This window comes from Mytilus trossulus, chromosome 2 (genome assembly GCF_036588685.1).
Source record: "Mytilus trossulus isolate FHL-02 chromosome 2, PNRI_Mtr1.1.1.hap1, whole genome shotgun sequence".
Taxonomy (NCBI): domain Eukaryota; kingdom Metazoa; phylum Mollusca; class Bivalvia; order Mytilida; family Mytilidae; genus Mytilus; species Mytilus trossulus.
Window position 1 is genome coordinate 98,608,727 of NC_086374.1, and position 18,287 is coordinate 98,627,013.

General features: G+C 31.2%; 1 protein-coding gene across 1 annotated transcript in view; it reads right to left on the reverse strand.

Moving 5' to 3' along the window:
- LOC134708505 (protein kinase C-binding protein NELL2-like) overlaps positions 1–16,923 on the reverse strand; it is a 33,741-nt gene extending 16,818 nt beyond the window's left edge. Inside the window, exon 1 of the mRNA XM_063569107.1 lies at positions 15,732–16,923. Within this exon, the coding sequence (XP_063425177.1) occupies positions 15,732–16,182 (451 nt within the window). The 5' untranslated portion in view covers positions 16,183–16,923. The remainder of the gene's footprint in view (positions 1–15,731) is intronic.
- Positions 16,924–18,287: the final 1,364 nt, after the last annotated feature.

Below are 18,287 nucleotides of genomic sequence, written 5' to 3' on the forward strand. Positions count from 1 at the left end.
TTAAGTGTCTACTTTTTATTACTTTTGCAAAAAATACTAAGTATGTCAGGACATTCATTGTCTTTAAGAATTTTGTTTGTTCTTGTATCTGTTTATTGACACGGATTAGATAAGCACATCACATCGTATGCTTAATTAGTGCTTCTTCAATTGACACACATTGTTTCATTGTAGGAGTCTGCCTCTGTCATTTGACAAGAATTGGTACGTCATATTGTAGGACTAGGCCTTCGTCAATTGATTCTGGTTGTTACATCAGATTGTAGGGTTTGGCCCTCGTCAATTGATACGGATTGGTACGTCTCTTAGTAAGATTAGGCATTCATATATCATACTATTGAAAGGGATAGTACATATATATATAAAGCTTATGCCTACGTCACTTAACAAGAATTGATATGTCCCATTGTATGATTGGGACTTTGACAATTGACACTGATTGGTACATTACAATTTGAGATTAGGCCTTCGTCAATTGACACGGACTGGTATATCAAATTTAAGGATAAGCATTCGTCAGTTGACATGGAATTGTAATCACAATGTATGATTAGGCATTCGTCAATTGACACGGATTGGTATAGTTTAAGGATCAGGTCTTCGTATGGTGACATGGAATGGTAATCACATTGTAGGATGAGGCCCTCGTCAATTGACATGGACTGTTATTACAATGTAGGATTAATCCTTCGTCAATTGACATGGATTGGTACATCGGATAGTAGGGTAAGTCCTTCGTCAATTGACATGGATTGGTACATCGGATAGTAGGGTAAGTCCTTCGTCAATTGACATGGGTTGGTACATCGGATAGTAGGATTAGGCATGCGTAAATTGACATGGATTGGTACATCGGATAGAAGGGTAAAGTATGCGTAAATTGACATGGGTTGGTATATCACATTGTAGGGTGAAAAACCTTAGTTAAACTTTTTCAAGGGAGCCATTGTTTTCATGGTTTTTTTCGTGTAAAATTTAATATAAGAAACATAAGGTTTTAACTAATGTACTTTTCTGTCGCTACAATGTACCGAGGGATTAATTTCATCAGTCAACACTATTTATACGGATTTTGATAGGAATGAGGTATAATTTCTTGACATCTACCCACATACAAACATAGTATATTTAACTTTTATGTATGTATAACATTCATTTCTCATTTATCTTTTGGCGTATCATATAACTTAGAAAACCATATCATATCAACGTGCAGTTAATACTTGAATTTTACCTAGAAATATGAATATGTTTTGTCTTTTGCATTTATATCACTTGCGATTATAAGGTTGTATCTTTAAACATTTAAAAAATCTCAAATTTAACTCCTGTAATTCAAAAAACCGAAAGGAAACGTCATTTGTTTTATTCTCAGACGAGTTTGATAAATTTGCTATCATTGAGAGCGACATATTGAATGTATTTTTTGTAACTGAATAATTCTAAATTAACAAGTTGTTCTATGAGCTATTGCTTTATTATGATACCCACGCTTTAGGATGAAATTTGAAAAAAATAGGCAGGACAGGAGTTTTGAGTAAAAAAAAAAGGCAGGATGAGACACTTGCAAATAAAAAATAGTCAGGACGACGATTTAGGTAAAAAAAAAGTCAGGTTAAACTAAAAAAAAAAAGAAAAAAAAGGCAGGACCAAACAGAGTGAAAAATAAAAAGGCAGGACAGAGATTACAGCTAAAAAAAAGCAGGACAAATTTTTCATCCAAGCCCCCTCCCCCCCCCCCCCCCCCCCCCCCCCCTTAAAAATCAAATGGTAGCTCCCTTACATGAAAAAGATCGTACATGAGACTGAACAATTGTTAATCATCGTAAAGTAAAAGACATAAAAGTCATATTTCTGTACAGACTTTTTGCGTTTATGCCTTTTTTGTGTTTCTTGTTGCATATCACGTGGCTCTGTACGTATGTTCATCCCGTCATTGTGTTACTGTGCATATGGTATATTCTTGTATTCTTGTCTGTCATTTTCACTATTGTGCTTTGTCTATATACCTTTTTGTGTTTCTTTGTTACATATTTTTTAGTTTTTATAGTGATTAAAATTATACACAATGCTGACTGCTTTACCCCAATTTTTTGACATTTTTACCTTTGATGTCTGTTAGTTTTATTCACACATAATTGTCAATATAATGGAATTGAATGCGTCTGTCGTACAAGTAAGAGGTTAAGCTAGCTATAAAACCAGACAGAGTCTCTGTCCACCATTTTCCACATAAGGAAATGCATGTACCAAGTCAGGAATATAACAGTTGTTGTCCATTCGTTTGAAATGTTTTATCATTTGATTTTGCCATTTGATTAGGCAGTTTCGATTTGAATTTTTCTCGGAGTTCAGTATTTTTGTGATTTTACTTTTTGAACTATTGAAGTGCAGTACGCCTCCTCCTTCTATAACCTTGAATATGGATTCGATTATATATTTCACTTTTACAATCAACCAATTACATAAAACATTAACTTAGATTTGGCATTTCCTCTATATGTTGTTTATTCTTCACCCTAAACTACATTTGACTAATTTATTTTTTTCTTATTTTCAATTCGTCACCGCCATCCTGTTTTATTTCATTAAATATTGACAAAACGGCTAAATCATTAAAAACCTAAATTTCTGTTTATCATTTAAATTACATTTGTGCAAACAACCGTCTCGTCCTGATTTATTTACATGTTAAATTGCAGCAATTATTCCGAAATTTCATCGTTTTCATACATTTTATTTCACATAAAGTTCAACTTGCAAGTGAAATTATCCTTCTAATAAATTACAATTATAGAACACTTGCGGAAAAAGTGCAGTGAAAATTAATACCTTTTAAAGAAAAATTTCTTTAAAAATATTTTTTACGATGTAAAATATTGCTCGGGTAGAAAGAATTAAGATTCCTCAAGAGATAAAGAACTCTTCTTGACTCCGATAACGATTTATAAATGTTAATAGCGATACAAATTTGAGATGCTTATTTAATTTCTGACAAAGAGCAAAACTGCTATCAAACATCCATGTCATATTATCATTTATTTCATATAAATTTGAATATTATAAAATGCGACTTTTGTAACGGGAAAATATTATTAATATTAATGTACGTTCGCGAGTCATAAGACCTAATTTATACGAGTTCTGAAAGTTCAAAAACTGTTTCGTTGGCTAGTGAAGCTATCATGATTCCTTGACCATGGATCTTCGAGGAAATTTTCCAAAACCTTAACATTATTTTGGAAGAAAGCTTTTTCTCAAACTCACAATTTTGCCTGTGATGTCTATGTTTTGTGAAGGATTTGAATCAATCAAGCTGAGAGGACAAAGAGTAGCGATTCAATGTGGTTAGGTTCAAAGTTTGTAGATAAAAGTTGGCATTTTTTAAATTTTGTATAAATAACTACAAATTAAATCTACAATACAGAAAGGCGATTTGGGGAGAGTAAACAACAAAAGTGAACATGCAACCAGAATATATCTTCTATTTGATACGTCCCTTTTTTAATGATTCTAATTCAATTAAAATGGATTTTAAAAGTATCATGGAAGTTAAAACAATCAGGCTAATACAATACAAAATGGCGGTTCTCCTGCGTCACCAAAGTCACGTGATTTCTAACTTAGGTGGATAAGTGGCATGAAAAGTTGGAGACAAAACAGTGAGTCCCTATAACATACCATCTCGACCTTCCACCTACTCATGTTCTAGCACCTATATTTGATGTGGGGACAGTTGATATCATGATTATGTTTAGAACAAGACCAAGAAACTTCGTTGCCCCTCAAAGAAGAAGTTGAGGTTGATTGATTTAGTACTTACTAAATGATACGGTTATTTATTTTGTATGATAGCTTTGACATAAGAACCCTTAATGACGCCCCTCTCATTAATATGATAGTTTAATAATACTGAATATAAACCTGAGTCAATAGGTAAACGACATTTATATATAGACGATGAACACTAAACCTGACAAACTCGTCACTGGAGGTCTGTTCGGTACTGGGTTTTGTTTCAATATGTAGAAATTCTACACTCATCCTATTGTTATTGTGCATTTTTGTCAGTTGAAGAAAACTCATGACATCTTTATCGTGGGAAATCAACATTATAGTACAACAAGATTCAGTTTCTAATAGTTGTTTTCACGCGAAGGCAAGTTTGAAAAAAGATGCTGGAATTTTACTTATTTTTTTACAAGTAGTGAATTTTACCTTAAATAACTAAAACGAAACGAACTTTATCGTGTATATGTTGTGGTATGATAGCCAATAAGACAACTATTTACAAGAGTCCATAGTCGGGCCAAATGACTATAGTTATACTTTAATTTGGGTATCGTGTCAGTACGTGTTTCGGATTCACATCATTTCACGGTTAACCGTACGGCGTGAATTCGAAGCTAACACGTCAAAGGGAAATAAAGACACGGTTGTATATCTAAACTCTTTATTTAAGAAACAAAGAAAATGTTAACTTTAATTTCTGTTCAATAAGTGAACATTGATATACTCCGATGATGGTTTTTGGTTAACTTATTATTTAAAGGAAATTAATGCAGTTCAGAGTTATTGTTCGGAGTGCAGTATGACAGTCTTTTAAGTGTGCACTTAATTCCACTTTTCTGTTACATAAAGTGTTTTAAAAAGTAATTTCAACAAGAAAAGCTATCGGTAGATAAACAAACTTCTAAAAAGAACAATTTTATCGATAACCTTTGAAATTGTTTGAATACCGTTAAATAGGACTGTATTAATTTTTGTCCTCATTCAAATATTTACCAATTGAGAAAACTGTCGGAAGATCTTCAACATTTTTATTGAATTGATAAGATTGTCATTTAACTCAAAAGAAATCTTTTCAAAACGCTAATACATTTTCCAATTTAACTCTTATCACCGCATAAAAAATAACACTAAACAATCCATTATATTTAAGTATACTTAAGAGTTTTATTCATGCTGTGTAAGCCTATATAAAAAGAAAATCATATATCCTTATGACTTTTCTCGCCTCCATTCGAAAAGATCGATGATGCGTTCATAACGATACCAACTGACGGGTGGGCCTTTAACGTAATACGTTGGCTTGCAGCGCTTTCATTCTCTCAATCATAATTTTGTCGCCAATTCACACCACCATCTTATTAAATTCGTCTGATAGATTATTAAGAGTAATATTACATGAACTAAACTATTATTAATATTTAGTGTTAAGCTAGTCTGGGAAGGGATTAAACGTAGTAAATTAGGCATTACGAAAAACCAAAAATATGTCCGCGTTATGATATTATATTTTGGTACATTACCTGAAGCAAAGCTTAGAGATCAGTCAAAAGTATCTAAATATGCGGATTTTTAACTATGGTGAAATAAATCAAACCACAGTTGTTTTGTTAAATACATATGCCTTTTAAGACATGACATAGTTACCAATGAGTATTGTGCAGTTGCGTAGAATATGATGTTAAGATCCAATGAGTATCGTGCAGTAACGTACAAGATGATGTTAAGATCCAATGAGTATCGTGCAGTTACGTACAAAATGATGTTAAGATCCGATAGCTAGAAAACTTCGTTCTTCATTTTCCAGACATTTCAATATGATGAACAACGGCAAAAACACCGTCCATCTCATACATTTGTCTGGTGATATCCTGTTGATATTGCTGTTCCAAATGCATTTCTACCTTTTCACGGTTTGAAACTTGTAAGCATGTTAGTATTGGATGTTTGCGATCAAGATTTAAGATTACAGATACTAGTAATATAAATATAGAAATTAAATGCTATACAGGGCGGAGCTTGATACGAGCACAGAGGTCGAACCATGAATAGTTGGGGCAAGTATGGACACAACATTCAAGCTTGATACAGCTCTGAATTTGAATTGTGATTAAATAGTTGACACAGCAGCATAGCTTTCTGACTCAGAATGAATGTGGTATAAGAATTTAAAAATTGGACATTTACCTTTTATTGTCAAATATCCAAAATCTAAATACATGGTTAGATTCAGCATATCAGAGAACCCTAATAATTCAATTTTTGATGAAATCAAATAAAGTTGAATTTTGGACCCTTTAGACCTCAATGTTGACATATTTGATAACGGGGCCCAACTATCAAAAATGTAATATATTGTTAGATTCAGCATATCAAAGAATCCCATATATTCAATGTTTGTTGAAATCAAATAAAGTTTAATTTTGGACCCCGATTTGGATCAACTTGAAAACTGGACCCATAATCAAAAATTTAAGTACAGGTTCAGATTCAGTATATCAAAGAACCCCAAGAATTGTAGACCAATTTTAAGATATAAAGAAATACATGGTTAGATTCGGGAAATCAAAGAGCCCCAAAAAGTCATTTTTTGATGAAATCAAACAATTTGAAAGTTAAATTAAAGACCCTTTTGGCCCCTTATTCCTAAACTGTTGGGACCAAAACACCAAAATCAATCCCAAACTTCCTGTTATATTAGTGGTTATTTACCTTGTGTTAAAATTCAATCGATTTCTATTTACTTATACTAAAGTTATTATCCGAAATTCACCCGTCTTCGTAAGGCGTTGACGACGACGACGTGATACCAATATACGACCAAGCAATTTTTAATTTTTGCCGTCGTATAAAAAAATTTGTATTTCTACAGTTTGGAGGTAACGACTTGGTTTTCCATCGGTGTCATAGTCTTTTTATGGTTTACTTAACACGTTTCAGGATTATCATGAACACTTTCCTTTAAAGAAAACCGCTACATATTTTCCAGTTTTACAGCTATCCCATTTTCTAAATCTTACTAAGAAACGCGAATGACTTTTCGGAGAAGGATGGTTTTAACTTGACTAAATATTTTCAGTTATTGCTCTGAATGGATTTTCTTTTTATCATGAATTCCCCTATTACACTGTCAAGCTGTTTCATTAAGGAAGTTTATATAGTTAAATAGCCTCGATTTAAATCTTATAAAAACGTATGAAATATTTGTATCATTACTGTGCTATGATTGATTTCTATCAATGACCGTCTCACATCATTCAAAGTTTTTGTCTGGTCTGCCGGTTTTATTTATCAATTTTCACTTCAAATTCTCGCTTGTTTAAATTTATGCAAATTAGAAATAAATTGTTAAGCATGTCTACATTTTTCTGAAGATAACTCGAAGTGTTTTCTTTGATCATTTTTAATTTGATATTAGATTTGAATTATATAAGATTTAGATAAATTGTTTGGCTATATTTATTTACACATAAATGAAAGCGTGAAAAATGTAAGAAGACTCTTGCAGTTGGCGGATGAATACATCAAAGAAGACCGTAGCAATAGTTTGCTTAACAGTAATTCGACACGCGTCTGTCGTGAATTCTAATTAATACATGAACGTTTATTGATTGTGAATCACTTCGCAAGAGTTAAGTACTTTATAAAATTAAATGACGGTTTTGATTTTTGATTAATATTTACCATATTTCATCACCTTTTAATCTATGTTACGGTTTAATCCGAAGGAAAGATAAATAAAACTGAAGATGATTAATCATACACTGAAAGAGTCAATAATACGACAGTTAAACATGACGCCGAGTTAGATCCGGAAAACGAACAATGGTAAAACATATTAGATATGACAAGAGCCCCCGAATCTATACAGTACTTGCAACAAATGCATTATGGGAAGTGGACTTTTAATGGGTATATGTAAATAGACAATTTTACTTCAATATTGTTAGACTATCGCAAAATATAATTTATATGAAATTAAGTCTATAATGAAAAGTCCTAAAACATAACCGTTTCTGTCAGAGGCGGATTTAAGGGCTGCAGTGGGCCTTTTTGGGGGAAATATTTGCGGTTGCTTTTATTGGGAACCAATGAAGCATGACTAGAGCGGGCAGATAGTGGGTCCCCTACTTATGAAAATTTCTGGATCTGCCAACGTATAGAACTAATTTTCTTTTCCTTTTTAACCCACCGTAAACATATTTGTTTTGATTGAGTTTGCTGTCTTATTGATTTCGATCAGACTTCTCCTAGGCCTTTATTAAGAAACTTTATAATAACATCACTCTTCTAATCAATAACATTTGTCAAAATTGTTAGCTTTATATTATTAAAATATATATTTATGATAGTTTAATAGAGCTATAATGGATGGTCATACATGTACACGAACAGTTCTTTCTTCGTATACATGTTGGTCCACATGATACCCTTTTTAAAATACAATTCTATAGACTTCTTCCGAATAATGATATTAAACCAACTAAAGGTGGGAATACAATTCCTATTTACTTTACATGCTTGTAGCCTGGCATCCTGACCAAATCTAATACTTCATCGCCAGATAATGTCGAGCAGTAGGCCTGCTCACAGGCTGTAATGCTTAATGATACGTAAGGATTATAAAGTTTGTTGCGACGTTTATGTGTCCATTGACTACTTGAGAACATAACGCCGGTATTCTTGCTGGTATTTTTAGAAGGTAACCCCAAAACTATTGATTTGGTTAAAAAAAAAGCACCTTCCAATGTTAATTAATTCAACCATTTACATAATGTTACCATAGTAAGTCCTGTAGAATTGTGAAATACCTCTGTATCGAGATCTCGGAAGTGATCGAACGTCAAATATTACAGAAGGATTGTTTAATAATCCAATCTTTACATAAATATTTGTTTACAAATGACAACTTGTCTCGAATTATAGTTATGATATTGTTTAAATATTTACAGAACTTAAATCAATAAGGGAGCATTACTCCGCAGACGACAGTAGGATTTACTGCTGTCCTGTCATGGAGATCAAAGAATATTTTGTGTACTCGGGATGTTCCAGAATCAATCTGTTATGATTCACATATTGGTGTGAATTTCAAAAATGTGATCTCCTGAACTTTCAAAGAGTCTTGTATATGTAAAAGATTTATTTCATAATTAAATAAGATATTATTTACAAAATTCTACCGTACTTTGGACCAAGGTGTCTTTTTGTTCAAATGTTTAGTCTTATTTTGGTATAAATTGTTATATTTTTCATTTTTTTACATCATCATTCCCTAAAAATGGATGTCTGTATGCTGAATAAAAAATGTTACTTGGTTTACGGTATTCCAATTGGTACTACTGATAATACCTGACCCATGTAAAAGTTAATTTAATCAGGATACATATAATTTTCCATATTTTCAAATAACAAATATACTTGTTACATATATCAAGCATAGTCCCATCCTATTCAGACGAATTGTTAATTCAGAGCAACTCTATAAAAAATTTCTTCGGTCGTTACTATGGGGATTGTCATGTCAACGTTAATACCAAAAGTTATCGGTGTTTGATCTAATCAAATCTTGACATGACTATCGTGGAGAAATAGCATGACATAGAAGGATATTTTTGTCAGATTTTCGGAATCCTCTGGTTTTATCCATTTAACTGTCTTGAAAAAAAATTGCCTGGTGACCCACATTTTTCTTTTTGAAATTCTTTAACATGTATAATGATAAGCCATCTGTGAAAGTCTTATTAAATTTTAATTACTTTTCAACAGTTTTTGAGAACTTTAACTTGTCAATGATAAAGTTATGAAAAGTCAAGAGAGTACTTTCCCGCCAAAATTTCAATGGCTCATATCTCGAAAACAAGCACGGTGACCTATATATTTTTTTAGCTTTTTGGATTTCTTTATTCATTCCTTATCAATATAAACTAGTGTTTTGAAAAGTTAATTACTTTGAAACTGAGAAGCGAGCTCCCTTAACTAGACCCTTGTTACAGTAAAAAGAATGAACAATAAATGTGGTAAACAGGTTCGGAGATGAAACGGCTACGATTGTCGTCTGCGTAAAGAAGTGTATCAAATTATAGTTTGCCTATACATTTATGTCAGACACAACTACCAGTTACTGAAAAATTGATATCAACGAATTGTACTCTAATATAATTTCAAAATATAATTGAATCCATCTTCTGAAATAACACTGAATTGATCAATTATATTTTGTAAACAAAAACAGAAAGGGGGTTTGAAGTCTTGACACTCATCACTGTGGAATGAAAGGGAGTAAATTAATCTCCATCGAAATGCATTGTTGGGGATACTTGAGCATTCATTTTGACAAATTGGAAACTTTTATAGTTGATACAGCCTATTAAAGTCAAATGAAGACAAAACACGGCGTGAAACTGTGATGGAATAGACGGGTAAGGATTGTTAAAGTGGAGATGTATAGTCGATTTAACACCGCCCTATAATTACTCCGTAACTCTAGGATAGTTATTAACTGCGGACTATTGGTATTAACCGCAGAACATGGTTATTAACTGCGGTCCTTTGTTGTGCATTATTCAAAATACTATTTTCCCGAAGAATTTTTTTATAAAAGTTTTCATAGTTAGACACTTTATCGAACAAAAAAGGACGTCCAATACCAGCAATTAATTACACCCAGGCGATTTATTTCCAATTTATTTCAAATAAAAATCGTTCAGTAACTACCGCTTTTATAAAATCATATGTTATTATATCAAACATAAATTGTTCCGTGGAATTTTAAATCACGAAGAAATCGTCTTAAATTGTCGCGCGTTCCACCCTTGGGTATCTTATTTTTATGTTTTAGAATTCCTCAGAAATGCAGACAAAAAAATAGAAGATAAAAGTGTTTTCCAAGGGAGTCCATTTTGGGTTATCTCGTGTTCTTTTCGAGTATCAATATTAGCTTAATATGTTTATTCAACCTTTTGTATAACTTAACAGATTGAAAGAATAACATATAATTAATGTTTAAGCTTTACATATTTGGTAGCCAATTGTTACATTGGATTTGAAAAAGACTAAATTATAATGAATACAAATTTTAAAAAAATGCAGGGCGCATCTTGATACGACTGCAGAGAACGAACCCTAAACAGTGTTGACAGGTATGAACACAACATTCAAGCTTGATTTTTTAAGTTCCTGCATATGTTGTACTGCTACACCACTGTCCCAGATTATGGATAGAGTTGTACCCCCGCTTACATTATCAACCCCGACACAATATATCTGTGTCTTTCCCAATTCAGGAGCCTGATATTCAGTGGATGTCGTTTATTTCTTTATATCATATTTGCATTTCGTTCGTGGTTTATTTAACATGCTAAAACAAATTTCGAACAATTATACTTTTTACGATAAAAAAAAAAAAAAAATGGTCTGCAGCACTGGTACATTGCGGATGAAGACAGTTACTGTATTTTGAGACATTACTGACCAAATGTTCATTGTTTTGACAATTTTTGCGCCATAGAACATTTTTTAAAGACTGTCTTTAGAAAAATGCATAATAAATGTCGCTTTATGAACAAGCTTTCGATACATTACATCGCTTCGCCCCTAACTGTCAGATGCCCAAATAGAGAAAAGTACAAATTAGAAAAGAAGGACGACACTTTCATATTTGTTAATGATTAAAAAAAAACCAAGAATTTACACCCAGGCGTAATTTGTAATGCAATAAAGACTTTTTCAGTCATGTCGAGTAACATTTCTTTGTATGATTTATCAAATGTACATGAAAATAGCTCTTTTTGCTAATAAAATTCCATTAATTATTGCATGGAATTTTTTGTATCATATCATTACGCCCAAAAATCTAAGTAAATATTTACATGTACCTAAGTTTCAAATGCTATTATAAAATAACAATAAATAATTGTCCTCCGTTTATACGTATTTTTATTAAAAATAATACAATTCGTTTATGTTATTTTCTTCTTTTTCAATACTTCTTTCAGAATTTTAACAAGTATTACTTGTATCAATAAAGAGTCAACCCATGCTTCCCCGTTCACGATTCTAAATTTCCATCGTACAGATAGAGCAAAATGTAGCGTATAACTTTGTTCATATTAAACTAACTGTAAAATTAATACATTTTAGAAGTAAAATAATCAAAATAAAAAAGAAAGAAGCAAAAGGAAGGAAATTCAAAGTATAATTTTGTATGCATTCACCTAGCTTTTATTTTCAAATTTAATATGGATATTATACTATAGTACTAAATCTTGTACTTTTTGAAAATCAGGACGATAAAAAAAGAAAATTCGTATAAATACATAATAAGGTTGCCTAGACGAAACTGTAAACTATATGAATCGAAGAGATGTTGTGATTCCCAAAAATACAGAAATCCACTAGAGTTAAAACGAAGTGGTGGTAAGCAATAATAGGCCACCAGATGGCTCTCATCAATGAAAAATTTCATATTGTAAAGTCGTCTTTATCTATAAAAACCCCATCACGAATTATTGGAAACAATTCAAACGAAAAAACTAACGGTCTCATTTATAACGATGAAAATGTACAGGTTATCAACGGATACTATTTTGTTCTATCAAGATTGCAAATTCAGGTCCAAGAACCACAACACAAGCCAAAAAATAAAAATAAATGGTCGAGAAGCAATTCATGTGCACTCTTAAATGGGACTACAAAAGTATACATTACACCCCAGTGATAAAATCTGACCAGTGTCAACAACTAATTATAGCCTTTAACCTTAATGGCAGGCCTAGTATTTAACCAATTGATGTTTTAAAACGTGTTGAAATGTTCATTCATGTTTTGTTTATGCTCTTCAGTATACTATTTCTCATTCTTACAATTACTGAATGAAATACTTTGGACTTATTTAACTGATTATAGATATGATTTTTGCTATATGATCAGATCGCTTGTTTACATTTTTTTTCTGTGATTCAGAACTTTGGGCGTAATATCATCTTTACTGTGAAAAAGAAAAATATCTACAAAATTTCTTTAGCATATTTTAACATCTCGATAAACAAATCTTTTTCTCCTTAAAATTCATATCATTAATTTATACGTACGAAAATATAAAACATTTCCAAAATGTGCATATTACTATGAAGAGTTTCCCCGGCGATTGTCGTTTGTGGGTTTTGGTATATTAAGGAATTGAAATAATAACATAGATATTTAGTCACCCCTTTTTTGTTTCAATTTGGTCCTAACTTGTTCTTAAATCAAGGAAATATGAAGTTTGATATGACATGAATTGGATGTCGGCGCTTATACGTACATTGTTAATTTCGTAATGAAGTTAATACAAATTGTTTGGCTACGTATATGCTGCGTTCTGACCAATTCCAGTCCCTTCTAAACGAATATATACACGTCCGTTTGGAATGGTGTGTACTCCCAATAATTCAGTTTTTAAGTAGGGAAGTTTCACACTGAACTATAAAAGACACTTGCAAGATTAGGGTTTATTGCCTTTCTTATGTCCCCATGTTACTCTAGCTGTTAAAATTACTGGCCCTGTTCTTGACAGACCCATTTTGCAAAGCCTGTTTGGCGTTTTTGTTAATATAATCCTATTCTGAATATTTATGAAATGCTTTCAACCAAATAAAAGAGGGATACGAAGCTTTGTTCTAGCTTTAAATTACATTTATATCATTAAATTTAGTTAATTTCACTAAATATAAATTAATACACAATATATAAAAAAAAAACTAATTTCTAGTCACAGATTAATTTTTAATTTGCTTCTTACCTACAATTTTTGTTCTATTAAAAGGTTTATTAACTACATTTAAACTTGGAAAAAGAGCAAAATAGAAATTCAAAACATACAAAAAACCACGCAGTAACAAAAATCTAAACGATGTTTCTTCAATTTAAATGATATATCTTGCTGTCAGTTAACTCTTTTTTTTTTGCCATAAAACATTTTTTTTAAACTTGAGAAAATTACATTAATTGAAAGCACACGAAAACCATGAAATATAAAATGATAAAATTTAAATGATTTTCTAAAAATGATATATATGCTTGTCATTGAGATCAACTTTTTTTGCATTTTAAAACTTTGAAATATCGCATGTCGCAAAGTGGATAACATAATGCACATTTTTTTATTTTTTTATTCAAGTGGAATCCAGATTAACTAACTCTACATTCCGATTGCTAATATTTAGAGAGCATTACTGTGTTAACAGTTTTAATATGTATTCACGTCCAATTATTCTGCACGTAATATTTGCTACTGGACACAAGGCAAACATCAATTAATAAATAAGCTTAATCAAAGATTATTGAAGGTTTTACAAGATATGTGTCTAAATGAGTTCCCTTTTTAATTTAAAGATACATTTTTGTTGATTTTTTAAATATACAAAAAGCATCCCTTCATATTTTAAAATGCTTCTTTGGACTAAAACTCATTTTTAATTATATTGAATAATTGAAAGACCTTGACATTGCCGATAATAGCCGGAAGGTTATGGATCTTCATTGATGTGATAAACTTTACGTTTACAGTTTAGCGATCGATGCATACCCAATTATATAAAAAGATATTTCAACACCAATCAACGTCCACATAATTTTTATAGATGTTTTATTGAATTAAACTAGCATGTCAGACAGATCTTGATGATAACAAAAGAAATAAACACAATATATCCGAAAGTCCTGTTTGAACTGTAAACTGGTTTCTTTCTGACATTTTTTTGTTATTTCTTGAACTTATAAAAAAAAAATTAAATTGTTGCACACACAAATCACAATTTTACAGTTATTTATATGTATCTCATATTTTCGAGATATATTATAAAAATAATACCTTATCAGTTTTCTACTCTTATTTCAATTCATTTTTTACTGGTGACTTTAAACATTATTTTTCCCTTTTTTAATCGCTGTAAACCTAGACAGTCAAGGGTAATGTAATATAAGAGCAATAAATGAACCCTAAAAGTATAGAGATGTGTATTCTGAATAATTGCAGGCTTTTTATATTTGTTATGTGTTTATACTTGCAACTATAAAAAAAGAAGATGTGGTATGATAGCCTATGAGAAAACTATCCACAAAAGACCAAAATGACACAAACATTAACAATTATAGGTCACCGTACGGCCTTAGTTTTCATAGACAATTGGAAGCCTTATGAATCTTCATTCACCCGCCACTTTCCATATCAAGGACAGTCAGGATTCAGAGCTAAAGAGGCAAGGTCTATTTCCCCCGTACTTGTTTCATTCACAGGCTTAGAATCAAAAAGTTGTAGAAAATTTTTGGAATTTGAATCTGAAAGTGACTCAGTGATTTGTTTAAAAATATTTCACTGGTTTCATAAATATCCAGATATTTTACATTGTTGTTGTGGACATGCAGTTTTGATAATATTACAAATTTTACTTGCATTTGGATAATTTACATCGAAAACATCACCGAAGACCAAAATGAAGTTATCTGTATTAAAATTTAAATACACTATAAAGTCATAATTTTACTTCTGATAGAATTTTGTTTTAGAATACCCTTCTTATTCAATTTTGAAGGAATACACCCATAGTTGTAGACATGATCATCATATATAATATTAAAAAAATCTTAATGTGGCAGTTTTTATACATACGCGTTTACGTTTTTATTAATAATAATGCTTTTATTCAGAAGTTCATAAAATACACATTTTTCCATTAATTTTTGAATGCATCAGTGTAATATTTTAAAATAACAATAAGTGTATACATTTTGGGTGAGAATGACGATAAAGTCATATCGAAATTGAAGAACACACACAAGTAAAACGGTTAAACTAAAAAAAATAATAAATTTTGTTATACATTTAGATTATTTGTTGTTGTTGTTCGGGGGGGGAGGGGGTAAGTTGTTCGTATACCTATCATCATTCTTATGAGTCTTACCTATTTGCTTATAAACTTCGTCTTCAGTGTACCAAGTATCTTCCACAACGGCACCAAAGAAATCATCATACTTTGCCGAAAGACGATTTTTGTAGACGGTCAGGAAGAAAATGTAACTTTCACCTGTGGAGACATCAGAATAGCACATTTTCTTGTCCCCAAAATTCCCTATCATAAATGTACTTAAATCATCTATACTAGTTGCTGTTTCTAACAGGTTTTTACCCTTGTATACTTGCTTTATTTTTATTTTTGATTCATATGTTTCTGATTTTGTTCTAATATCTTTGAATGTTTGTAAGACGGTACCGGAAACCACTATTTCTGCAAGTGCAGTTCTATCATATACGGAAACTGGTGTCCACCCGTTCAGCAGATATATGCATCCTGATATTACACACGGCAACACAGATACTATCAAACATTTTAAAAATGCTTCAATTCCCACCATATCAGAAAAATTGATCAAATCTGATTTAAACTTTAAATAATTCTATTCAAAACTACACCATTTAAAACTGATATGAAATAAATTAGACGGTCATATTTCAAAATATAAATCTCTATATGTATATAAAATAATGCTGTAGAGCTTCATATTTACTCCATGATAACATCTTTACTTTTGTAATATTTGTCAGAAATTGATTATGAGGTCAAATATAACTTTTAAGTGACTATAGTGCATTTCTTGTCCTCCCTTTTTCTCAGTTGACAGGATTTCAAATAAATGTAACTATTTTAAACACAATGCGGCTTGTTTTCTTTTACTGGTAGTAGTTAGTAAGTAATTTGCAACATATTCCATCGTCTCACATAGCAAAAACACACTGAATTTTATATCTATGAAATAAATAGCTAAATTTCCTATTCTACATGGTGGTACTAAACTAACGAATTCACAGTATTTTTTCCCCAAATTCCACTTCAAAACTATTTCATTTCGCATTAAATAAGTAATACTTCCAACTGTTCACAATTTGTTGTAGAAATATCATCAACGTTATTTGTCTCCATCGTAATTACACTTAATTTCAATTTTAAATCTATTGATTCTTAATCCTCATGATAATGATAAGAACACTCAATTAATGATCTCATCTTCAATAGAAAAGAGGGTGGATCTTAACGCAGCCAATAGATAGCTTATTAGTCAAATACTTTTCTCTTTACGTTTAAACATCCTATTCCAAACACTCGAACCATTGTCAATTGCAGATAAAACGCAGATTCATTTATATTAAAATTATCCAAGCGAGTAAGCTTTAAGTTAAAGATTGGCCTACACCCACCGCGGTAAAGGTAGGCCCCTTTATGGAAGTTGACTGACAAATAGCTTGACCTATAGTCACTAGAATAGAAGACAGAGTGCGTATGAAGTCAGATTTAACAAAGAATCGTTTATACACTCTGATAATATTTGATACGTCCATGAAATATAACATTTTACATTTAAAGTACAACGTTATGAATACGTTTTAAGATATGCAATACAGGCTCTTTTATCTAGATTATTATTTTTTCATTCAGTGTTCTTTTCCGAAGAAAAAAATATGTAGATAAAAGATACGAGTCAATTAAGAAATGTTTCTGCATTGTATTAAAGTTAATCGAATTATGCCATTCATAAATAGTGTATCAAGTAAGTCATTCATAAAAAGGAAGACATTCTTTGTGTAAATCTAAATAAGCTATAGACATTCGAACTTCACGGAAACTAAGGCAAACCCGTATTTGTTTCGTATGTATATTAAGTTCACTCACGTTCTTCTTTTTTTTTCAATTAAGAAAAACTGTTGAAAACAAAAATAGAGCTGAAAATTCCAGTAAAAGAAGAAACATACTTAATCACACATCGTTTGAATACAGATAAACAATTTTTTCAAATTCTTATTTTATTTCAAATATTCTATTTTGGATGGAAGACTTGCTGCGATAAATAGATTCTACTATTAAAAGTTTGTTAACATTGATCTTCCCACTTATCTCTGTACGATTTTCTGTTAAATTTATGATTGTTGAATTATAAGTAAAGTTATCTTTTACGTAATCTGAAGATAAATAGAACCTGGCGGTCGAAAGTTTATCTAGAAATTATTAAATAGGCATTGACTTAATCAAACAGGTATTAGAAATGTCAAAAGCAATTCAGCATACATTTTTTCAGCTCAAGGTGTCAAGCACTTCAAATAGATAAGCTTGTGTCATTGGGTGGTAAAATTACATGTCAATTTTTTGTGTCAACGAAAGAACTTTAATGTGTTAATGTGCAGCTCCCAAACGCCATGCCGACGAAAGCACTAACAAGAAGGTTGAACCCTTGAATGCTGCCCGTTTCCGATTGGTCTGATAAAAGAACGCATTTCAAAGTTTGGATATTTTTTTAAATAATTGGTTTATTTCCTTCAAATCCACAAGAAACGATGTTGCAATTTAAGTGTTATTATAAAAAGTGATGATAAGATATGGTAGTGTTTGAAATCACAACTTGCGCGTGCGTTCAACACTTAAACTTTTGCATTTAGTTCATATTTGTATGATAGTAAGATTTGAAAT